The following is a 23161-nucleotide window of genomic DNA, read 5'->3' on the forward strand; positions in this document are numbered from 1 at the left end:
AGTTAGGCACAGGGGTCTGTCATACAGCAGTTAGGCACAGGGGTCTGTTATACAGCAGGTAGGCACAGGGGTCTGTCAAACAGCGGGTAGGCACAGGGGTCTGTCATACAGCAGTTAGGCACAGGGTCTGTCATACAGCAGTTAGGCACAGGGGTCTGTCATACAGCAGGTAGGCACAGGGGTCTGTCAAACAGCAGGTAGGCACAGGGGTCTGTCATACAGCAGGTAGGCACAGGGATCTGTAGCAGGTAGGCACAGGGGTCTGTCAAACAACAGGTAGGCACAGGGGTCTGTCATACAGCAGGTAGGCACAGGGGTCTGTCATACAGCAGGTAGGCACAGGGATCTGTCATACAGCAGGTAGGCACAGGGGTCTGTCAAACAGCAGGTAGGCACAGGGGTCTGTTATACAGCAGGTAGGCACAGGGGTCTGTCACAGCAGGTAGACACAGGGGTCTGTTATACAGCAGGTAGGCACAGGGGTCTGTCATACAGCAGGTAGGCACAGGGGTCTGTCATACAGCAGGTAGGCACAGGGGTCTGCCATACAGCAGTTAGGCACAGGGGTCTGTCATACAGCAGGTAGGCACAGGGGTCTTTCATACAGCAGGTAGGCTTCATACAGTTTTGGGTATAGTTCCCACGTGAAGAGCTCCAGCAAATTTAGAACAAAATAGATAGTTATTATGAGCAAGATTCTAGCAGTTTTAATGATCGTCTTCAGTCTCTTGTATCCCTTTCAAAGATTGTAGAACTTAAGGCCTGTCTTGAGCTAATGTGGTTGCATATGGCATATTACCCATTTTGGCATGATGCTGCCCATATCAAAGTTTCAATGGATAAGCGCAGTCTGGTAAAGAGCTACCCTCTCTGTTTCTGTGAGCAACAAAACGTTGTGTGTCTTAATAGGGGACAGCATAGCTGCTGACCAAACTGTGCGATTTGGCAAGCTGGTCTGGAGCATTGACGGCCGCATATGGCATAAGACCCATTTTGGCACATGGTTCATATACTGTAAAATAAAAACAAGAATTAAAAAAGAGATAAACATGCTGATCACTAATTTGAAATTTCCGAGGCTATAAATTTTAAAAATGTACTGAAGTGACGAGGCATCTAGCAATTTATCAATCCATTGACTTATATACGATTCCTATTTGTCACTAGGACATTGTTGTTCGTGGGGAAAAACATGGCAGTGATAAACAGTATCTGACTGGTTGATTAATGAGTTTGATCAACAGCGGACCAGTGGTCATTCTTATTTCATCCAGTGACAAGTGACAACAAGGCAATGCATCAGTTATTATTGGTTTTACACCAGGTCCTCTTACCTTCATCACTGCTCTCCTTATCACTGTGTTCATCTTATGATCAGGAAACATTTTAATGGTCCTATTTAACAATAAAAAGTTTCAAGCCCATCCCCCTATATGATACGGAGAATCCAAAAAAGTGCTAGTGCAGGCTGTGCAAACGTGTGCTTATTTGTTTCACTGGGTGTAGATCTCTCATGAACAAAATTATTGAAGTACAAATTATGGCTGTTATGTAGGTCATCAAATGGTCTATATCTGTAGAAACTATAGAAACACTAACATTACCAGGTAGCTTTAATAGGCCGGTCAAAAGAAGCTCTAGCTTTAAAATATGATAAAAAATTGAGTGTGAGAACTGAATTTGGGGATAAACTTGGAGGAAGGGGGCGGGGGGGGGGGGGGGGGGGGCAATAACTCCACTGATAGATGGAAAATGGGCTTTATGCATTTGCATTAAGTATCATCACAGATAAGCCTATGGAGTCTGCACAGGCTTATCAGTGACAACACTGTCCACCTAAACTGTATTTTCATGTAGATACTTTTTAAAATGAACAAATCCATATAAGGAAAGTGTGGTTCCTGATTAGCCTGACTGAACAGGCTTATCTGGGATGCCACTTTATGCACATACATTAAGACCAGTTTATCCAGAACGCATCTGGAATAGATACAAGCTGTATTATGGTCTGCAGTGTGAGCTGGTGGAGTCTGAGCTGACGGCCAACCTGACTGTGCAGCGGGACAACCTGCGGCTGATGATTGACGTGCTCCATAGGTACGGCACCATTGTGTCCCAGTTTGGACAGAGCTTTCCGGACAACACACGCACCAGCCACTACCTGAACTGGCTACGAGAACTAGTGGTGGACTTCTCAGAATCAAAGTAAGGGCCCATTATCATGGACATTCTGGATTTTTCAGCTCACAAGATGAGCTGTGAGTTTTCACTCAGCCGATCACTGAAATGTTGGTCAGATCACAAACCACTTCAAATCCCAGCTATAGAAACATTTACATATTCTTTTTCAAACTCAGGTTTAAGTCATTTAGTCTAAGATCGGTTTCTGGAAACCTACATTTAGAACAGCCTTCTTTTTAAATACTTGGTAAATTTGCTATCTTAGAAATATAAATGCAAAATCTAGAATGTGTAAAAAGAACCAGATTGATTTTTTTTAAGGAAAATACCAAAATATGTAATTGTGACTTACTTTGAGACACTCTGTACCAGCTCACAAAATTATCACCTATTTAGCATAAAATATGTGCTTCAAATTTTGTGGAATTAATTTCTCTTGAACATCTTGATTGTTTTTCCTTTAAACTTTCACTACTGAACAATCTTTGTGCATAAGAGATATCAACTGTTTTTTGTGTGTCTGCCACCAATTTTAGCTTAATTACCCATTCTTTATCCAGAGTAATTAGCTATAAAGGCTTATTCTGGGAAAACTGGGCTTAATTTATGTGGGAACAGTCATCCTGAATTAGCCTGTGCAGATGTAGGGACAACCCTTTCCGCTTTTATGGAATTGTTCATTAGGGGCGGAAAGTGTTGTCCCTGATAAGCCTGTGTGTACAGCACATTCTTATCTGGGTCAGCACTTGATGCACATGCATTAAGCCCATTTTTCCCAGAACGAGGCCCTATAGTATCTTTCCTTATTTACCTCCACTACAGGTGTGAGGATATCATCCGTCAGTGTGGTGACACATTCGGGGACAGCAGGATGACCCCAGCGCGGGTGCAGGTGGTGCGTGCCACAGACTTGCGACTGCAGACCATCATACAGGATACCAACACCAGGCTGCTTAAAGTAAGACCATGGCTGAAGGGGTTTTATATTGACTCTGGGTGCACGAGTGCCTCAGAAAAAAATTAATATGAGCTGTGCTCAGCTTAATTCATATGCATAAAGTGTTGTCCCAGATTAGCCTGTGCAGTCCACACAGGCTAATAATTGACCACACTTTCAGCCTAAACTGTATTATTCCTTTGAACAAAAAATTCTATAAAGGCAGAAAGTGTTGTCCCTGATGCCGACTGCATAGGCTAATCTGGGACGACTTTAGGCACATGAATTAAGCCCATTTCCCATATTAAGGCTCGTTGATAGTATGCTTGATCTCTTGAAAGCAATGCCAGAATATGTACTCAGTGGGGGTTTTTGTTCAAATTTGGTGCAGGTATAGGGACCGGTTTTCAATGGAAATAAGTATAATATGATGTTAAAAATTAAATTAAGAAAAAATCTTCAAAATTACACTGTAACTCCAATATAACGCTCTCCGTTATAACGCCGAATCCAATATAACGCAGGGGTGCTTGGATCCCGTGTTTAGCTCGACTATATGAAATATATATAGTGGAGCTATCCTACCCACCCCAGCGTCGGCGTTCCGTTCCGTGCCGTGCTGTTAGCGTGCAAATGTTAAAGTTTTCGTACTATCCCAATTATTTTCATTGTCCCGTAATATATTGCTTTCATATTTTGCATACTTATTTACCAGCATGACTCCAACCTATAAACAAGAGCAGACAACTCGATCAAGCATTTTGTTATAATTATGGCCCCTTTTCCACGTAGAATATGCATATTATTGATAAATCTATGTTAAAGTTTGCATACTACCCCAAATATTTCCTATCTCCTTTGACATATTGCTTTTATATTTTGCATACTTGTTAACCAACATGACCCCAACCTATAAACAAGAGCAGACCACTGTATCAAGCATTTTTACATAATTATGGCCCCTTTTACACTTAGATAATTGAAAATTTTGCTTAAATTGCCATAACTTCTTTATTTATGTTCACATTTTATTATTACTTTGACAAAACAACACCACCTGAATACCACAATGGATTCCACCCAAACAATACCCCACGCCCCTACCCATTTCTTTATCCGTCCGTTTAATCGATTAGAGGTTGGTGTTAATCTGTTGTGTAATGTCAGTAAAGGTGTGAAAAACTCGCGAGTCAGTGTTTATTACATGTATCCCCTATCAGAGTGGTTCATTGTATAAACTATGGCTGTGTTATCGTTTATAATATGCTATACATGTTTGATAAATGAAACGATCTTTGTGTATGTTTAATGTTTCAGTACGTGTTAGAAAAATAAATTAAATGATCCTGACGATTTATTTACATGCTAACGCAGTATACTTGTTAACAGAGATTCACTTTAATTTTTGCCCGTTATCAGAAAGTCCCCTGGAAGCACGTTTTTTACATGACGCGTATGACGCAATAATATTTTTCTTTGTACATGTATCGTATTGCAATTCAATCTAAATTTAAATTTGCTCGTCCAATGAAAGCTCTGTCCCAAAATGCACTGTACTCTTTTTCTGAAAAATGGCGAAGGCATATGGATGTGTGTATGAAATTCATAAACATATTTCTCGTCATAAATGTTCAAGATTATTTTTTTGTAAGTGATGTTGCAATTATATTGGATTATGGGATAAATGCGCACATTAGAAAAGCGGTATGTATACTGTTATTGTTAGATTCTGTTTATATGCATGTATTTGCGGATGACAACACAGCATGGCAATACACGGGATCTATATTATAGATCTATATATAGGTTATACTTAAACTGTTTTTATAACCCCCTGCAATAAATGAGCACCAAATTTATAAAGCGGATCCGTTTTTAACGCTGTTTCCCGGCTTGGACCCCATTGACAGCGCTATATTGGACTTACAGAGTAGTTAATTTCCCCTTTAGCTCTATAAGTTAAACTTAATTAAAAATAATATGAAAATCCCTTTTATTCTCAATTTAATTATATTTTTTTGAAAACCAAAACCATTTCTTATCAAATTTTAGTCGGTACAATGTGATTTTTCCCAATCCAAAGGGACCAGGCACCATTCCCAAGATGGTGAAAAAACACCTGGTAATCCTCCCTTTAAGATCAAGGATAGTCCCAGGCCTATGAGATCACTCCTTATACAGGCCATATATCTTCTTTGGGAATTGGTCAAGGTATAGATGTTCCCCAGCAGAAATTGGGGTATATTGGAGTCACTCTCTGAGTCAGTAAGTTGCTGCAAATCCATGCTTCCTTTAACCAATTAAATTGGCTCTTAAAATATGTCATTAAAATTAAGTCTATATGTGCAATGACTCTGTTCGTCCTCTAGTGATCCACACTTTCCTGTGATATTTTTTCTAAAAACATTGGTGACAAAGCGGTGCACTTGTACAATTCAAGCCTGTGACAAGTCCCTCGCCCTTGCTGTTGTAGAGCAGTTGTCAGCTAATGACATAAATGTGTACTATACTCACACTTAGCTTGCTCAGAAAGTTGTATTAGTTTAAGTGACTGCTGTAATGTGAATGAAAATAAACTAGCTCTGGAAAAAGGAGGCTAAATGCAGGTGCTTAATGTCTTAAGTTCCAGATTAGCAATTCACCTCAACTTCATTCTTTTAAGAAGAGACTTCCTTTAAACAAAATATTCCATAAAAGGGAAAGTGTTATCTGTGATTAGCCTGTGCAGACTGCACGGGTTAATCGGGAAGCGGACAACGACAATGAGGGAGGCATGGTATTGTAATGCGCATGGGGGGGTTAGAGGGTTAGGGTATGGGTTAAGGTTAGGGTTAGGGTTAGCCTTAACCCATACCTTAACCGTAACCTAACCCCTAACCCTTACCTAACCATAACCCAGGGTTATCTCACCTATTCCATGCCTCACTCGTTGTAATTGTCCTCTTCTCGGGTTAATCTGGGATGCCAATTTACGCACATGCGTAAAACCCTGTTTTTTTAGAGCGTGGCTGACATGTTTGAATAGACCTTACGATTGTGTTGGTCGTGTAACATATTACATTGTTGTTGCATGACAGCTGCTAGATAGACGTAGACAGGAGAAGGCCGACATTCGAATGCTGGAGATGAACGTGAAAGAGTGCCGCTCAGCCATTGATATCTTCATTCAAGGTGAGCTTTGGTGCTGTGTTACAATGGTTTTCTATGAAATTACTTTTGCTTTTTGGAGGAAAAAGTGCTCATAGAAAAATGGATCAAAACTTTCTTGAAAAAAGGCTGACAATTTTATGTACTCAAGTTGCTCAGTTGGTATACCTTTGGACTCACTCTGTGTTTTTATGCCCCCGGATCGAATGATCTGGGGTATATTATTTTTGGCCTGTCTGTCTGTCTGTCTGTCATTCTGTGGAAAACTTTAACCTTGGTTAAACTTTTGCAATAACTTTTGCAATATTGAAGATAACAACTTGATGGGGTATTGTGTTTCTGACAAACACATCTCTTGTTTATTTTCAGAAAGCTACAAAAGAGTTTGAGTCATATCATGCAAAAATAGGTCTTAAGCCATATGCAGCCAGAGTAGCTCCAGTTCATCCTGCACATCCATGCTGTCTAGTCAGGAGGTACCCTGTCCCATAATGAGACCACAAAATCTGTTGGTACTTTATAGCTGACAGCATAGATTGTGTGATTAGACAGGCGTTCTTATTCTACGCTGGCCACATATGCCATAAGACCGTTTTTTGCATGATGTTACTCATATTAGTGAATAGTCACTAGGGTTTATATTCAGTCATATCTCATCAGAATTGTGTAATCTTCACTTTTGAATTATTGCCACTCTCTTATAAATTATATTCTGATTCTCATTCTTTCATCTTAAACCGTGAATTACAGGCCCATACACAAATATACAGATCATAGCTACAAACCAACATAATAGTATAGATCTTTATTAAACTTTAGCACCTGCAATAATGTTATGACACCTAACCCAGCCTGCATACCCTGCAAGTTGTGTGTATGTTTCAGAGTGCGGTGACGCTGGAGTGAAGAGCCTTTCTGCGGTGGTCCTCACAGTCCTGTGTACCCTCAACAAACGCAATCTGCAGATGGAGGCCGCAGCAACAGGTACGGAAACTTCATCAACATTCAGGCGGTTAACCCTTTTCCGTTCAGAAGCAAAGTGAAAATGTCTATAGGCAAACAGCATAAAACCAGAACAGCCTGCAAGTAACTCGCAGCCTGTTCAGGTTTGATGCTGTTTGCTGCTCATAAGTCACTCGGGTTTGAAAATGGAGGCTTTAAAACTTGAATCTAGTAAAAAAAAAAAGGTCTCACAATTTCATTTGATTTTCAAAAGGAACAACAAAGGCGTCTATATGCGTCTCTGAGTGGTAAATGGTTATATGCTTCATTTCCAACAATAAGGTACTGATAAGCATAAAACAGCATCAAACCAGAACAGACTGAGAGTTATTTGCAGGCTGTTCTGGTTTGATTCTGGTTGCATATAGCTATTTTCTCTTTGCTTCTGAGTGGGAAAAGGTAAACCAGAGACGGCAAACTCAGTTTTTTCAAACGTTAGGAGTTTGTAGCCCAATGTGGGGTCAGTTGTTAGTTTTTTGCTTAAGTATGTGCTATAGTTCGTGTAAATCAGATTACCCAGGAAAACTGTGAGCCAAATAACTGACCCCTGTTATATGACTGAAATGCAGTTGAAAACGATGAAAATCTAACCAAACACACAGTAAACTTTCTGAAAACAGTAAAAAATCTAAACAAAACAAATCAAGCAAACAACTTAATATGAACATCTCTACCTTACTCCCATCCCAGCAGGTGCCCATGACTGTCAGATGGGAAAACAGGCATGTGCATATGGTTAAATTGTCATCCCAGGTTAGCCGTACAGTCCATACAGGCTTAATAGGGACAACACTTCCACCGTGACTTAATTTTTATGCCACCCTTCGAAGAAGAGGGGGTATATTGTTTTGCACATGTAGGTCGGTCCGTCGGTCGGTCGGTCCGTCCTTCAGATGGTTTCCAGATGATAACTCAAGAACGCTTGGCCTGGGGTCATGAAACTTCATAGGTACATTGATCATGACTGGCAGATGACCCCTATTAATTTTCAGGTCACTAGGTCAAAGGTCAAGCTCACAGTGACTCGAAACAGTAAAATGGTTTCCGGATGGTAACTCAAGAATAATTAGGCCTAGGATCATGAAACTTCATAGGTACATTGATCATGACTGGCAGATGACCCCTTTTGATTTTCAGGTCACTAGGTAAAAGGTCAACGTCACAGTGACAAAAAACGTATTCACACAATGGCTGCCACTACAACTGACAGCCCATATGGGGGGCATGCATGTTTTACAAATAGCCCTTGTTTCTAAGAAGAAACTAAAACATGTTCATCTTTACTCTACCCTCCCTACTCCCGCAGGTGCGGGTGACCGCCTGATGGACCTGACCTCGCGCGATGGTGACTGGTTCCTGGAAGAGCTGTGTAGCATGAGCGGCAACGTTACCCAGTTCCTGGACATGGTCTCCTTGTACCAGCCTCAGCCAGATGACTCACAGCTGGGGGTCATGTACCGTGGCATGCAGGCCACCAACCACGTGTACAACGCCTTGCAGGTAGGGAACTCACAGCTGGGGGTCATGTACCGTGGCATGCAGGCCACCAACCACGTGTACAACGCCTTGCAGGTAGGGAACTCACAGCTGGGGGTCATGTATTGTGGCATGCAGGCCACCAACCACCTGTACAACGCCTTGCAGGTAGGGAACTCACAGCTGTGGGTCATGTACCGTGGCATGCAAGCCACCAACCACGTGTACAACGCCTTGCAGGTAGGGAACTCACAGCTGGGGGTCATGTACCCTGGCATGCAGGCCACCAACCACGTGTACAACGCCTTGCAGGTAGGCACCGGAACATATTGAGTCTCCCTCAGGGAAAACTAGGCTTAATGCACGAGCGTAAAGTGCCTTCCTAGATTTGACTTCGAACTCTGCACAGGCTAATTGACTCTTTCAGCTTAGACTTGATTTATGCTTAGAAGTGACTTCCTTTCAACAAAAAATACCATAAAAAGCAGAAAATGTTGTCTTTGATTATCCTGCAGACTGCACATCAGGGACAACATTTTACTGGCATGCATGACTGCACAGGATCAGGGACAACATTTTACTGGCATGCATGACTGCACAGGATCAGGGACAACATTTTACTGGCATGCATGAATCCCAGTTTCCCAAAAACACAGCCCTATTTATGGTACGTTGAAACTTTTATAGAAAATGCTCAAGAACAAAAATGGTAGTACACATTAAGAAAATGGATGGTAGATTTTTATGCCCCGGGATCAAATGATCGGGGGCGTATTGTTTTTGACCTGTCTGTCATTCTGTCCCAAAACTTTTAACCTTTTTTTTGTTGGAATATTGTAGATAGCAACTTGATTCACTGCAACGCCGATATATCGCAGATCGGTATATGGCGCTGTCCAATATATAGCGCTTTGGCTATGGCTCCCAAAAATTCGACAAGCATGATCACTAAATTACATGTTTTAATCTGAGAACTTAAGCAAAAACCGGTTCTAGCCAGTATTAACACCCTATATTTCGCGGCTTACTATGGCACGCAATGAAGCGTGAAAAACAGTCGATTAGTGACAATAAATTGTTTACACACGTCTGGGGTTGTTTTTAACACTTAAGAAATAACCAATTAGTGTCATTGCAAAGGTAATAATGGCAGTTTACTGGTATATACATCGTTAAATTTCGGTACTGGTCATGAATTTCTTTGTCGTGATAAAAAGCACACGAAAATTGGCGTGGGTGTATTTATTTGTAATAAAAATTTCGTAGCAGGTACAACATTGAGATATTTTAATTTCCATTAAAAATTTCGTTGTAAATTTCATCTAAAGTACCGCGGTATCTCTCGAATTATAAGGCATTGATATTTCCTCTTGAAAAAATATAATTCAAACACGCTGTTTCGTTACCGTTACGCTGTTTTAGTTCCTTCATTATGACTATTTATGAGGGTAAATTAAAATCTATGCACAATTAAATTTTATACGTTTTTTACGGTAAGAATTATTCTTTTCAGCTTATTTGTGAGCAATCGTACATGAAAATAAAAAATATAATTTACATTTTGGTTTTTATGATAAATACAGATTCGTATGTAGTTATGAAAATGTTTATTGTAGAATTGGTTTGCAATTATTACTATACAAATATGTAGCAGCGCTGTATATAAAATGAAAACATTGGGGAAATTTAACAAATTAACCGCAATTTAATTAAGTTAGACATTTCTCGAGTTATATCGCGCGCCGGATATACCGAGCTCGCAATCTTTCGACCCCACCAACCACGATATATCAGCGTTGCAGTGTATCTGGCATGCATGTGTTTCTCATGAATCTGCACATTTTGAGTGGTGAAAGGTCAAGGTCATTATTCAAGGTCAAAAGTAAAAAAAAAAAACAATCCTAGGGAAGTTATAAGCTTTAAAGGGAGGTAAGTAATGAACATGCCAAATGATAAAAAAAAAATCAAAGTGGCGCAGGAGGGGGCACTGTGTTTCTGACAAACACATCTCTTGTTATTTCTAAGCTAAGTTTAAGTGCTCTAACAAAAAGGAAATGTTTCCAATTTTATTCCAATTGTATTTGTTTCTTGTTTGCAGTTGTAGTTTTTTGACATGGTTAGTTGAGTGTTGTGTATTGTCAGCAATCACTTTTATGTTTTAGAATTTTACAGCTAGATTTGAAATAATGTGAAACTGTTAATTTTTGTTGGTATGAAAATTGGGTGGTTAAAAAAAATTGTGGGCATTTAAATTTATTGATTTCCAATTTATTATGTCCCCCAGTCTATACATTTAACAGTAGTAAAATGATATTTCTAATTTGGGTTTAAGCTCTACAATATGTAATTATCATGTACATCATTAATATAAATAGGGCATTGGATTGTCATGACAATATTTAAGTACTGTTGATTTTTATGATGCACATGGAAATCACAAGTTGTATTTGTATGAATTGATTTATGTGACTTAATATTTAAGGAGTTATTGAATTTGAAAATATTATTTGTTTGTCATTGATGATGATAGGCTTGGTGTAATGAAGGGTATAAAACATAGTTACAAGTGAAGATTTTATTAAACGCCAAACAGAAACCACTTCTCCTTTTTGTGGCATCACTTCTCCCTAATTTGGACTCACTTCTCCCTAATTTCAGCCTAATTTGAACCTAGGCCGAGCCCTGGTTTACGGTCTCTTTAAAATGTGCAAACGAAAAGTAAATCTTATGTTTCCAATAATATTCTAATTGTTTTTGTTTCTTGACTGCCCCCAGGACCTGAACGTTAACTTCCGCACGATCATCCTGCCAGAGGCCCTGAAGATCATCCAGAGTCAGGAGTCATCAGTGTTCCTAATCCTGTCCCGTCTGGAGGCCATCCTACGTGAGCCCGGCGGTCCCTCCCTAGACACAGTCATACAACAGCTGGAGGTGCTGCATAGGAACGCTGTCATGGGAATCAAGGTGAGAACTCATAGTAGAGGTCAAGTTTTGCTGTTGTTTCTTTTTACATTAACAAGCAGTGTAAACAGTTGTTTCTAGTCTCATTTTGAAAAAAAATGCTATCACCTGCTACACATCTGGTGATTCAGTAGCTGTGGGCCTTATCCTCTTAAAATGTTTGAGAGCATGTGTAAGTTAATTGATGGGAATTCAATGAAGGTTTCATGCAAGATGTGGTATTGATATATATGTTGAACCATGAAGCTTATTTAAGTTGACTCAGTTTTTTATGCCCCCAGATCGAAAGATCGGGGTATATTGTTTTTGGCCTGTCTGTCTGTCATTGTGTCAGTCAGTCATTGTATGTGTGTGTCACAAAACTTTAACCTTGGTTAAACTTTTATAACTTATGCAATATTGAAGATAGCTACTTCATATTTGGCATGCATGTGTATCTCATGGAACTGCACATTTTGAGTGGTGAAAAGTCAAGGTCAAGGTCATCCTTCAAGGTCAACGGTCAAATATCATTGTTTTTTTCTTTCATAAAACTTTAACCTTCGTTTAAGTTTGGTCATAACTTTTTATGTCCCCCACTATAGTAGTGGGGGACATCTTGATTTTGCCCTGTCTGTTGGTTGGTCTGTTGGTTGGTTGGTTTGCGCCAACTTTAACATTTGCAATAACTTTTGCAATATTGAAGATAGCAACTTGATATTTGGCATGCATATGTATCTCATGGAGCTTCACATTTTGAGTGGTGAAAGGTCAAGGTAAAGGTCATCCTTCAAGGTCAAAGGTCAAATATATGGGTCAAAATCGCTCATTTAATGTACACTTTTGCAGTATTTCAATATTCAAGATAGCAACTTGATATTTGGCATGCATGTGTATCTCAGGGAGCTGTACATTTTGAGTGGTGAAAGGTCAAGGTCAAGGTCATTCTTCAAGGTCAGATGTCAAATATATGTGGCCAAAATCGCTCATTTTATGAGTACTTTTGCAATATTGAAGATAGCAACTTGATATTTGGCATGCATGTGTATCTCATGGAGCTGCACATTTTGAGTGGTGAAAGGTCAAGGTCATCCTTCAAGGTCAGAGTTCAAATATATGTGGCCCAAATCGCTAATTTTATGAATACTTTTGCAATATTGAAGATAGCAACTTGATATTTGGCATGCATGTGTATCTCATGGAGCTGCACATTTTTAGTGGTGAAAGGTCAAGGTAATCCTTCAAGGTCAAATATATGGGTCAAAATTGCTCATGTAATGTCACTTCTGCAATATTGAAGCTAGCAATTTTATATTTGAAATGCATGTGTATCTCATGGAGCTGCACATTTTGAGTGGTGAAGGGTCAAGGTCATCCTACAAGGTCAAACGTCATATAGGGGGACATTGTGTTTCACAAACACATCTTGTTGAATATTGAAGATAGCAACTTGATATTTGGCATGCATGTGTATCTCATGGAGCTGCACATTTTGAGTGGGTCAAGGTCATCGTTCATGGTCAAAGGTCAAATTTATGGCTTCAAAGCGGCGCAATAGGGGGCATTGTGGGGCATTCTGACAAACACATCTCTTGTTTTCTGTTTAAGAGAGTTTAGGTGACACTAAATCTTTTTTTGCATAATAGATATGATTGTGTGTAATATTGAGTCAAAATAATGTAGAGATAATGAACTTAATGATTTCATTATTATGAACAATGTGAATAACCCTTTCGTGCTAAGAAGCAAAGTGAAAATGACAATATGCAACCAGAATGAAACCAGAACAGCCTGCCAGTAACCCCATGGCTGTTCAGCTGTTATGCTGTTTGCTGCTCATCAGTATCTTGGGGTTGAAAATGAACCCTTAAAAATTAGAATCTATTAAGAAATGTCTTTTATGTAAATTGATTTTCTAATCAACTAAAAACAAGTTAAAATGCCTATCTGAGAGATTAAGAGTAAACCTTGCCGTACTACAGAATGAGAACACAGAGCTGCTATCACGTGTGACTCGTATCCGGGCCGTGTTCAAGGACCTGTTGGAGACGGGGGTGACTGGAGTACAGGACCTGACGCCCGGACAGATGCTGCTCATGGGCTTCAACGGTCTGTTCACGCGTCTGGAGGAGGAGTTCTCCTCCCTGCTGGAGAGTGTCGACAGTCTGCAAGTGCCCAGCATGTGGAGGAAGGTGGACGTGGTCAAGGAGGCAAAGTCTTTACAGGTGAGCAAAAAAATCAATAAAAAAATCCATGCTTGACTAAAATGGACATATTGTTGACATTTTTATGTCCCCCACTATAGTAGTGGGGGGCATATTGTTTTTGCCCTGTCTGTTGGTCTGTCTGTTTGCGCCAACTTTAACATTTTGCAATAACTTTTGCTATATTGAAGATAGCAACTTCATATTTGGCATGCATGTGTATCTCATGAAGCTGCACATTTTGAGTGGTGAAAGGTCAAGGTCAAGGTCATCCTTCAAGGTCAGAGGTCAAATATATGTAGCCAAAATCGCTTATTTTATGAATACTTTTGCAATATTGAAGATAGCAACTTGATATTTGGCATGCATGTGTATTTCATGGAGCTGCACATTTTGAGTGGTGAAAGGTCAAGGTCAAGGTCATCCTTCAAGGTCAGAGGTCAAATATATGTGGCCAAATCGCTTATTTTATGAATACTTTTGCAATATTGAAGATAGCAACTTGATATTTGGCATGCATGTGTATCTCATGGAACTGCACATTTTGAGTGGTGAAAGGTCAAGGTCAAGGTTATCCTTCACAAGGTCAAGGTCATCCTACAAGGTCAAACATCATATAGGGGGACATTGTGTTTCACAAACACATCTTGTTTATGTTTGACTACAGGTTAACAAATTGTTCAAGTGTTTATGTGTTTGACTTAAGGTGGGCAAATTTTTCTTGTTAAACATGTTTGACCCTAAGTGGGCAAATTGTTCATGTCTTCCACGTTTGAGTCATGGGGGGGCAAATTGTTCGGGTTTTCCATGCTTGAATAAAGGTTGGCAAATTGTTCACAATTTCAATGTAAACTTTAAGGTGAGCAAATTTTATATACTTTATAATGCCTGACTAAAGGTGGGCAAATTGTAAATTTGTTCCATGATAGACTAATGGTTGGGGGCAATTTTTTATGCTGTAAATGGAGAGGGATTTGTCTTTGTTTCCATGTTTGACTACAATGGGCAAATTAATCATGTTTTCCATGTGTTAGTCAGTATGGGGTGAAGGGTCTGGTAATTGTTCATGTTTTCACTGTTTGACTTAAGAGGGCATATTGGTTCACATTTTCCATGTTTGGCTAAAAGAGCAAATTGTAAATGTTTTTCATGTTTGACTTAAAATTTAAAAAATGTTGACCAAACTAGGTCAAAGTGTTCACATGTTTGACTAAACGATGGCAATTTTTAATGTTTTCTGTTTTTGACTTAGGTGTGCAAATTAATCACATGTTTTATGTTTGTTTTATGGTGAGCAAATTGTTCACAATTTTTATGTCCCCCACCACTAAATGGGGGACATAATGTTTTTGCCCTGTCTGTTGGTCTGTCTGTCTGTAGGTTTGTTTGCGCCAACTTTAAAATTTGCAATAACTTTTTGATATATTGAAGACAGCAACTTCATATTTGGCATGCATGTGTATCTCATGGAGCTGCACATTTTGAGTGGTGAAAGGTCAAGGTCATCCTTCAAGGTCAAAGGTAAAAAAAACTAAATCAAAGCAGCGCAGAAGGGGACATAGTGTTTCTAGCAAACACATTTCTTGTTTTTATATTAGATTAGAGGAGGGCAAAGTGCTTGTTTTGTCCATGTGAGACTCAGGGGGGTGGGGCTAATTGTTAATGTTTTAAAGGTTTGGTGCATTAAGTTTCCCAAGAACAAGTCTTAGTTAATTTCGTCCATACACCAGCTTCATGCTCTGCCTTTGAGCCACAGTTCTGTACATCTCAATCCTCTTGTCTGCAGCTGTCCTCGTTCACCACCAACACCCGCAGCCTGCTGTCAAGCCTGTTCTTCATCCGCCGGCTGCAGGTGATGCAGGAGTTTTTCCACACCTGCACACAGTTTGCCGCAGCCATCCAGGGGCTTGAGGGGGGAGCCTGCGCTGATGATGAGCAGTTCACGAGGCCTGTCAAACGCTTTGTGGCAGACTTCGTCAGAAAACAGGTAGTGTGGTTGTTTTGTTTATTTCTTGTCAAGAAAAACTAGCAATAATGATGTTAGCTAGCAATAATGATGTTAGCTAGCAATAATGATGTTAGCTTGCAATAATGATGTTAGCTTGCTATAATGATGTTAGCTTGCAATAATGATGTTAGCTTACAATAATGATGTTAGCTAGCAATAATGATGTTAGCTAGCAATAATGAGGTTAGCTAGCAATAATGATGTTAGCTTGCAATAATGATGTTAGCTTGCAATAATGATGTTAGCTAGCAATAATGATGTTAGCTTGCAATAATGATGTTAGCTTGCAATAATGATGTTAGCTTGCAATAATGATGTTAGCTTGCAATAATGATGTTAGCTTGCAATAATGATGCAAGCTTGCAATAATGATGTTAGCTTGCAATAATGATGTTAGCTTGCAATAATGATGTTAGCTAATGTATTTGAGCCTCACTCTGGGACAATGGAGCTCAATGCATGTGCACAGGCTAATAAGGGACAACACTTTACGCCCAAGCATTAAGCCCTGTTTTCCCAGAGCAAGGCTGATTTAGAGGTCATAGATGTCTTAAATGGCCATAAGGGTGTCTGCCCAGATGCTGGAAAAAGCTGCAATAAAGGCCTTGTGCACCCATCATGTTTGTTACGAACTAAAGTAATAGACACATCAAGTAATATTATGGGGCTTTATATAATACAATCATAGTTTAAAATGTTCAATGGTCATAAATTTCTATTTATGTAAGACTATAAATATTGTCTTGTTTGTATTGACAATTGGTATTATAACCATCTTCTTCACGCTAATATTCTGTTTTGGTCTTTGATACAATTCTTCTGAAAATGTTTTTAATGTGTTTTGGCAGCGTTAGTCTTCATAAGGATGATAAGCTGTAAAAGTGAGTCAGATTTTCCTGCAAGTTTAAACAAAATAACAGTCCCATGCATTTGAAAATCCATGTAAACAATGAAGACAATTCAGCCGCTTTCTTTGAAAAATGGGCTTAAATCATGTGCTTATCAGAGACCATACTTTCAGACTAGGCTGGACTTCTGTTTAGAAAATAATTCCTTTAGAGTGCGAATACCATATAATCTGAAACTGTCATTCCTGATTAGCCTGTGCAGACTGCACCAGCTCATCTGGGACAACATTTAACACACACGCTCTAAACCGATTTTGTGTAGAATGAGGCTCAATTATTGTTCCCTACCGGTTTCACCGGAGGGGACTTATGGTTTTCACTCTGTCTGTCTGTCAGTCAGTCACACTTTTCTGGATCCTGCGATAACTTTAAAAGTTCTTAATATTTTTTCATGAAACTTGAAACATGGATAGATGGCAATATGGACATTATACATGTCATTTCATTTTGTTCCTATGTCAAAAATTCTGGTTGCTATGGCAACAAATTTAAAAAAATCTGACAATGGTGGAATTTCTGACAATGGTGGAGCCGGTAGGGGACAATAGTCTTGTTATCAATGTATTGCAGATAATTGGGTTCCCGACCCAGATCCTGGGCTACATCCTGTGTTCCACAATGGAGTCGATGGGTCTGGACGTGACAGCTGAAGTGGAGTTGAAGGACGTTGGGGCAGAGTCGAAGGCGCCGCTTGAGGAGCTCTGCAAGAAGGCCGTGGACCAGGCGCTGAGGCTGGCGCTCTTCCAACAGGTGCACTTAAGTCAGGCCAGCACCCTGACCACCAGCCAGGACGCAACCTGGCGCAGGCACGACCTTACCAGGTGGGAAGGAATTAGGTCAAATTAGTATTGTTTTTCTTAAATGGGGAATAATGCATTTGTGTTAAGTGTCATCCCAGATTAGCCTGTGCAGTCTGTACCTTCTTATTAGGGGCGATACTTTCGGCATAATGGTATCTTTCTTTTAAAGCAAGTCTCTTCTAAGCGAAAAATTCAGTTTAGACAAAGAGTGTTGTCCCTCATTAGCCTGTGCACAGACTAATATGGGACGACACTTTACGCTCTTGCATTTAGCCCAGTTTTACCAGAGCAAGGCTCAAATACAATGGTTATGCCGTCTTATTAGTCTGTGTCCTGACTCACTACTCTGGCATCGAACTGAATGGGATAATAATTACACAGAAAAGTTTGTAGGCATACAATCTTCCAAATTCCTTCCAATTATTTCAGTGTGTTTTTTTTTAATATGTCATTGTCACCTGTTAGTTTGGCCATTTATCATATCTGAGCACATAGTCAATATGTCTGAAATCATTTTGTGTATGTGCAGATGTATACCAAAATTGTAATATTTCTCACAGTTTTTAACCAGGTTTTCCGAAGGAAAAAACTGGTTATTAGATTGGCGAATGCGGGCGGGCTGGCTGGCTGGCGGGCGGGCGGAACAAGCTTGTCCGGGCCATAACTATGTCGTTCATTGTCATATTTTAAAATCATTTGGCACATTTGTTCACCATCATTGGACGGTGTGTCGCGCGAAATAATTACGTCGATATCTCCAAGGTCAAGGTCACACTTTGAGTTCAAAGGTCAAAATTGGCAATAAATGAGCTTGTCTGGGCCATAACTATGTCATTCATTGTGAGATTTTACAATTATTTGGCACATTTGTTCACCATCATGGGACGGTGTGTCGCACGAAAGAATCACGTCAATATCTCCAATGTCAAGGTCACCACAAATTAAAATAGATTTATTTTGAAATAAACTTACAAAGGGGGTTAATTTTGTTTGTTCATTTCAAAAGTTCAGTTTGAGTTGTCTCCCTTAATCAGATTTTTTTCACAATGAAAACCTGGTTTTGTGACAATTTTGTCCCTTGTTGATAACTCGAGTAATATTTTGTAATAACCTATGACAGTAAAATGTCTTCTTACTGATTGGCTATTTATTCCTCTTTCATTTTTGCAGACGACTGGACTGTAACCTTGAGATCTTAAAGTCTAGCCTGCAGCGAGCCAGGCTACACATCACCAGACTGCACTGGATCCACGAGGACGTGTTCATGAGAGAGGGCGTACTGCCAAACACCATGGTGATGGCAAACAGGGCAGCAATGATGTTGGAAATCAAAAGGGTAAATCACAGCACACGCTGTAATAAATGTTTTTGACAGACAGGGTCACTTTGATGCCAGAAATCAAGAGGGTAAAACACAGCACACGCTGTAATAAATGTTTTTGACAGACAGGGTCACTTTGTTGTCTGAAATCAAGAGGGTAAAACACAGCACACACACATCTTAATTAATGTTCATGGCAAACAGCGCTGCCATGATGTAGGAAATCAAGAGGGTCAAAGCGCTGCACACACCACCATCGCCAATCACGTTGCTTGGATGTCTGAGATAAAAATATTAAAAACAGACAGTAAACAGTGTAGCCAGTGTTTTTTTCCACCATATTGGGATTGGGGCCAGTTCCCTTTGGATTAGGAAAAAAACACAGTGTTTTGACTAAAAGTGTTGTTCTGCTTACAAATGCTTCAAAATTGAGAATAATAAGTTTTTAATATTATATTGACTAAGGTTCAACTTATAGAACGTATAGAGCTAGATGAGCTGGATTGGGGATGAACTTATAGAACGTATAGAGCTAGATGAGCTGGATTGGAGATGAACTTATAGAACGTATAGAGCTAGATGAGCTGGATTGGTGATGAACTTATAGAACGTATAGAGCTAGATGAGCTGGATTGGATATGAACTAAATGTTGAAAAAAACAAACTTGGGGGGTGGGGGGAACTTTCAAATTTAAACGAAAAACAACGCTGGTAGCAACCCTTGAAAAGAGTCTATGTGGCAGAGTACATTCAACTCTTGATGCCTGGAATTTGCCTTTAGCAAATTTCTATGGGAGGCATGTGAAGCATTGTACTTGTTTGTCCTTGCATATGTACCTCAGAAGCTTGTGTTTTGAAATCCTCCTGAACTACTGGTTGAATCTATCACAAACACTGAATGACCCTAATATCTACAAGATCTTAAAGAGAGAAATAGTTACGGCAACCAGTTTTGTATGAATTATAGTGCTTTGTCTACTGTAGGATATATAATTGATTTGTTTGTATCCAAACGTGTGTTTTGGGGGCTTCAGTGTCATATCTGGGGTTGTTGCTTGGCACTAATGTAAAATGCTTGATCATGATGCTATGGATTTCTAAGTGTTTGTCTCTGCCTATGTACATATTCATACATTTAGTCATTTTTGTTTAAACACACCTTGGTGGAATCAAGTTCTCAATGGATAGCAATATTATGGATTTTCAGTTTATAAATAAGGTAGAACAATTTGCCACAATGTCCATAAATTTACAAATGCAATTTGATCTTAAGTCTTTTAATAAAAAATAAATCTTTTTATTTGTATCTTTTTTCAAATTTTCTTGGACACAAATATATATGCGTATCTTTTTGTTTTGATCAAAGCAGTGCGGCAAATTGTTATGAACCCGTTAGGAATCATTCTTGTGGGGTGCCCGTTAGGAAACATTCTTGTGGGGTGATCCGTTAGGAATCCTTCTTGTGTGGTGCCCGTTAGGAATCCTTCTTGTGGGGTGCCCGTTAGGAATCATTCTTGTGGGATGCCCGTTAGGAATCATTCTTGTGGGGTGATCGTTAGGAATCATTCTTGTGGGGTGCCCGTTAGGAATCATTCTTGTGGGGTGTAGGAATCATTCTTGTGGGGTGTAGGAATAATTCTTGTGGGGTGTAGGAATCATTCTTGTGGGGTGTAGGAATCATTTTTGTGGGGTGTAGGAATCATTCTGGTGGGGTGTAGGAATCATTCTTGTGGGGTGTAGGAATCATTCTTGTGGTGTGATCCTTACAAATAATTAAAAACTGAGCTATGCTCTGGAATACTGGGTTAAATGCATGCTGGTGCACAAATTGTTGTCCCAGATTAGCCTGTGCAGTCTGATAAGAAGGATTTTTGCTGAGAATGGAATTCCTTTAATCACACAGCACATGCTTATCTGGGATGACTTTTAACACACATGTATTAAGCCCCATTTCCCCAGAGTGAGTCTCAACTGTAATCTACCCTATTGCTGTCTCCAGTCTCAACTGTAATCTACCCTATCACTGTCTCCAGTCTCAACTATAATCTATCCTATCGCTGTCTCCAGTCTCAACTGTAATCTACCCTATTGCTGTCTCCAGTCTCAACTGTAATCTACCCTTTCTCCAGTCTCAACTGTAATCTACCCTATTGCTGTCTCCAGTCTCAACTGTAATCTACCCTATCCCTGTCTCCAGTCTCAACTGTAATCTACCCTATTGCTGTCTCCAGTCTCAACTGTAATCTACCCTATCCCTGTCTCCAGTCTCAACTGTAATCTACCCTATCCCTGTCTCCAGTCTCAACTGTAATCTACCCTATTGCTGTTTCCAGTCTCAACTGTAATCTACCCTATTGCTGTCTCCAGTCTCAACTGTAATATACCATAAAGCTGTCTCCAGTCTCAACGCTAATCTACCCTATCCCTGTCTCCAGTCTCAACTGTAATCTACCCTATTGCTATCCCTAGTCTCAACTGTAATCTACCCTATTGCTGTCTCCAGTCTCAACTGTAATCTTCCCTATCCTTGTCTCCAGTCTCAACTGTAATCTACCCTATTGCTGTCTCCAGTCTCAACTGTAATCTACCCTATCCTTGTCTCCAGTCTCTACTGTAATCTACCCTATCGCTGTCTCCAGTCTCAACTGTAATCCACCCTATCCTTGTCTCCAGTCTCAACTGTCATCTACCCTATTGCTGTCTCCAGTCTCAATTGTAATCTACCCTATCCTTGTCTCCAGTCTCAACTGTAATCTACCCTATTGCTGTCTCCAGTCTCAACTGTAATCTACCCTATCCTTGTCTCCAGTCTTAACTGTAATCTACCCTATTGCTGTCTCCAGTCTCAACTGTAATCTACCCTATCATTGTCTCCAGTCTCAACTGTAATCTACCCTATTGCTGTCTGAAGTCTCAACTGTAATCTACCCTATTGCTGTCTGAAGTCTCAACTGTAATCTACCCTATTGCTGTCTCCAGTCTCAACAGTAATCTACCCTATCCTTGTCTCCAGTCTCAACTGTAATCTACCCTATTGCTGTCTCCAGTCTCAACTGTAATCTACCCTATCCTTGTCTCCAGTCTCTACTGTAATATACCCTATTGCTGTCTCCAGTCTCAACTGTAATCTACACTATCCTTGTCCCCAGTCTCAACTGTAATCTACCCTATTGCTGTCTCCAGTCTCAACTGTAATCTACCCTATCCCTGTCTCCAGTCTTGACTGTAATCTACCATATTGCTGTCTCAAGTCTCAACTGTAATCTTCCCTATCACTGTCTCCAGTCTCAACTGAAATCTACCCTATCACGGTCTCTAGTCTCAACTGTAATCTACCCTATCGCCCTCTAGTCTCAACTGTAATCTACCCTATTGCTGTCTCAAGTCTCAACTGTAATCTAACCTATCAATGTCTCTAGTCTCAACTGTAATCTACCCTATCACTGTCTCTAGTCTCAACTGTAATCTCCCCTATCGCTGTCTCTAGTCTCAACTGTTATCTACCCTATAACTGTCTCCAGTCTCTACTGTAATCTACCATATCCCTGTCTCCAGTCTCAACTGAAATCTACCCTATCCCTGTCTCTAGTCTCAACTGTAATTTACCCTATCGCTGTCTCTAGTCTCAACTGTTATCTAACCTATGGCTGTCTCCAGTCTCTACTGTAATCTACCATATTGCTGTCTCCAGTCTCAACTGTAATCTACCCTATTTTTGTCTCCAGTCTCAACTGTAATCTACCCAATTGCAGTATCCAGTCTCAACTGTAATCTATCCTATCACTGTCTCCAGTCTCAACTATAATCTACCCTATCGCTGTCTCCAGTCTCAACTGTTATCTACCCTATCACTGTCTCCAGTCTCAACTATAATCTATCCTATCGCTGTCTCCAGTCTCAACTGTAATCTACCCTATCGCTGTCTCCAATCTCAACTGTAATCTACCCTATTTCTGTCCGCAGTCTCAACTGTAATTCACCCTATCCCTGTCTCTATTCTCAACTGTAATCTACCCTATTGCCGTCTTAAGTCTCAACTGTAATATACCCTATCGCTGTCTCAAGTCTCAAATGTAATCTACCCTATCGCTGTCTCCAGTCTCAACTGTAATCTACCCTATCGCTGTCTCCAGTCTCATCTGTAATCTACCCTAAGGCTGTCTCCAGTCTCAACTGTCATCTACCCTAAGGCTGTCTCCAGTCTCAACTGTATACTACCCTATTGCTGTCTCCAGTC

At 40.0% G+C, this 23161-nt stretch overlaps 1 protein-coding gene across 3 annotated transcripts in view; it reads left to right on the top strand.

Moving 5' to 3' along the window:
- Positions 1–23161, top strand: part of LOC127866890 (serine/threonine-protein kinase SMG1-like) — a 156080-nt gene that overhangs the window by 105065 nt on the left and 27854 nt on the right. For all 3 annotated transcript variants that reach the window (XR_008043150.1, XR_008043151.1, XM_052407729.1), the window contains exons 49-58: positions 2015–2205; positions 3004–3139; positions 6196–6289; positions 7151–7249; positions 8574–8767; positions 11519–11707; positions 13666–13908; positions 15674–15874; positions 17374–17624; positions 18774–18939. Coding sequence is in view for 1 of the 3 variants with exons in the window: in XM_052407729.1 (XP_052263689.1) it covers positions 2015–2205; positions 3004–3139; positions 6196–6289; positions 7151–7249; positions 8574–8767; positions 11519–11707; positions 13666–13908; positions 15674–15874; positions 17374–17624; positions 18774–18939 (1764 nt within the window). In the remaining 2 variants the exon portion in view is untranslated. The remainder of the gene's footprint in view (positions 1–2014; positions 2206–3003; positions 3140–6195; positions 6290–7150; positions 7250–8573; positions 8768–11518; positions 11708–13665; positions 13909–15673; positions 15875–17373; positions 17625–18773; positions 18940–23161) is intronic.

Source organism: Dreissena polymorpha, chromosome 2 (genome assembly GCF_020536995.1).
Source record: "Dreissena polymorpha isolate Duluth1 chromosome 2, UMN_Dpol_1.0, whole genome shotgun sequence".
Classification (NCBI taxonomy): Eukaryota; Metazoa; Mollusca; class Bivalvia; order Myida; family Dreissenidae; genus Dreissena; species Dreissena polymorpha.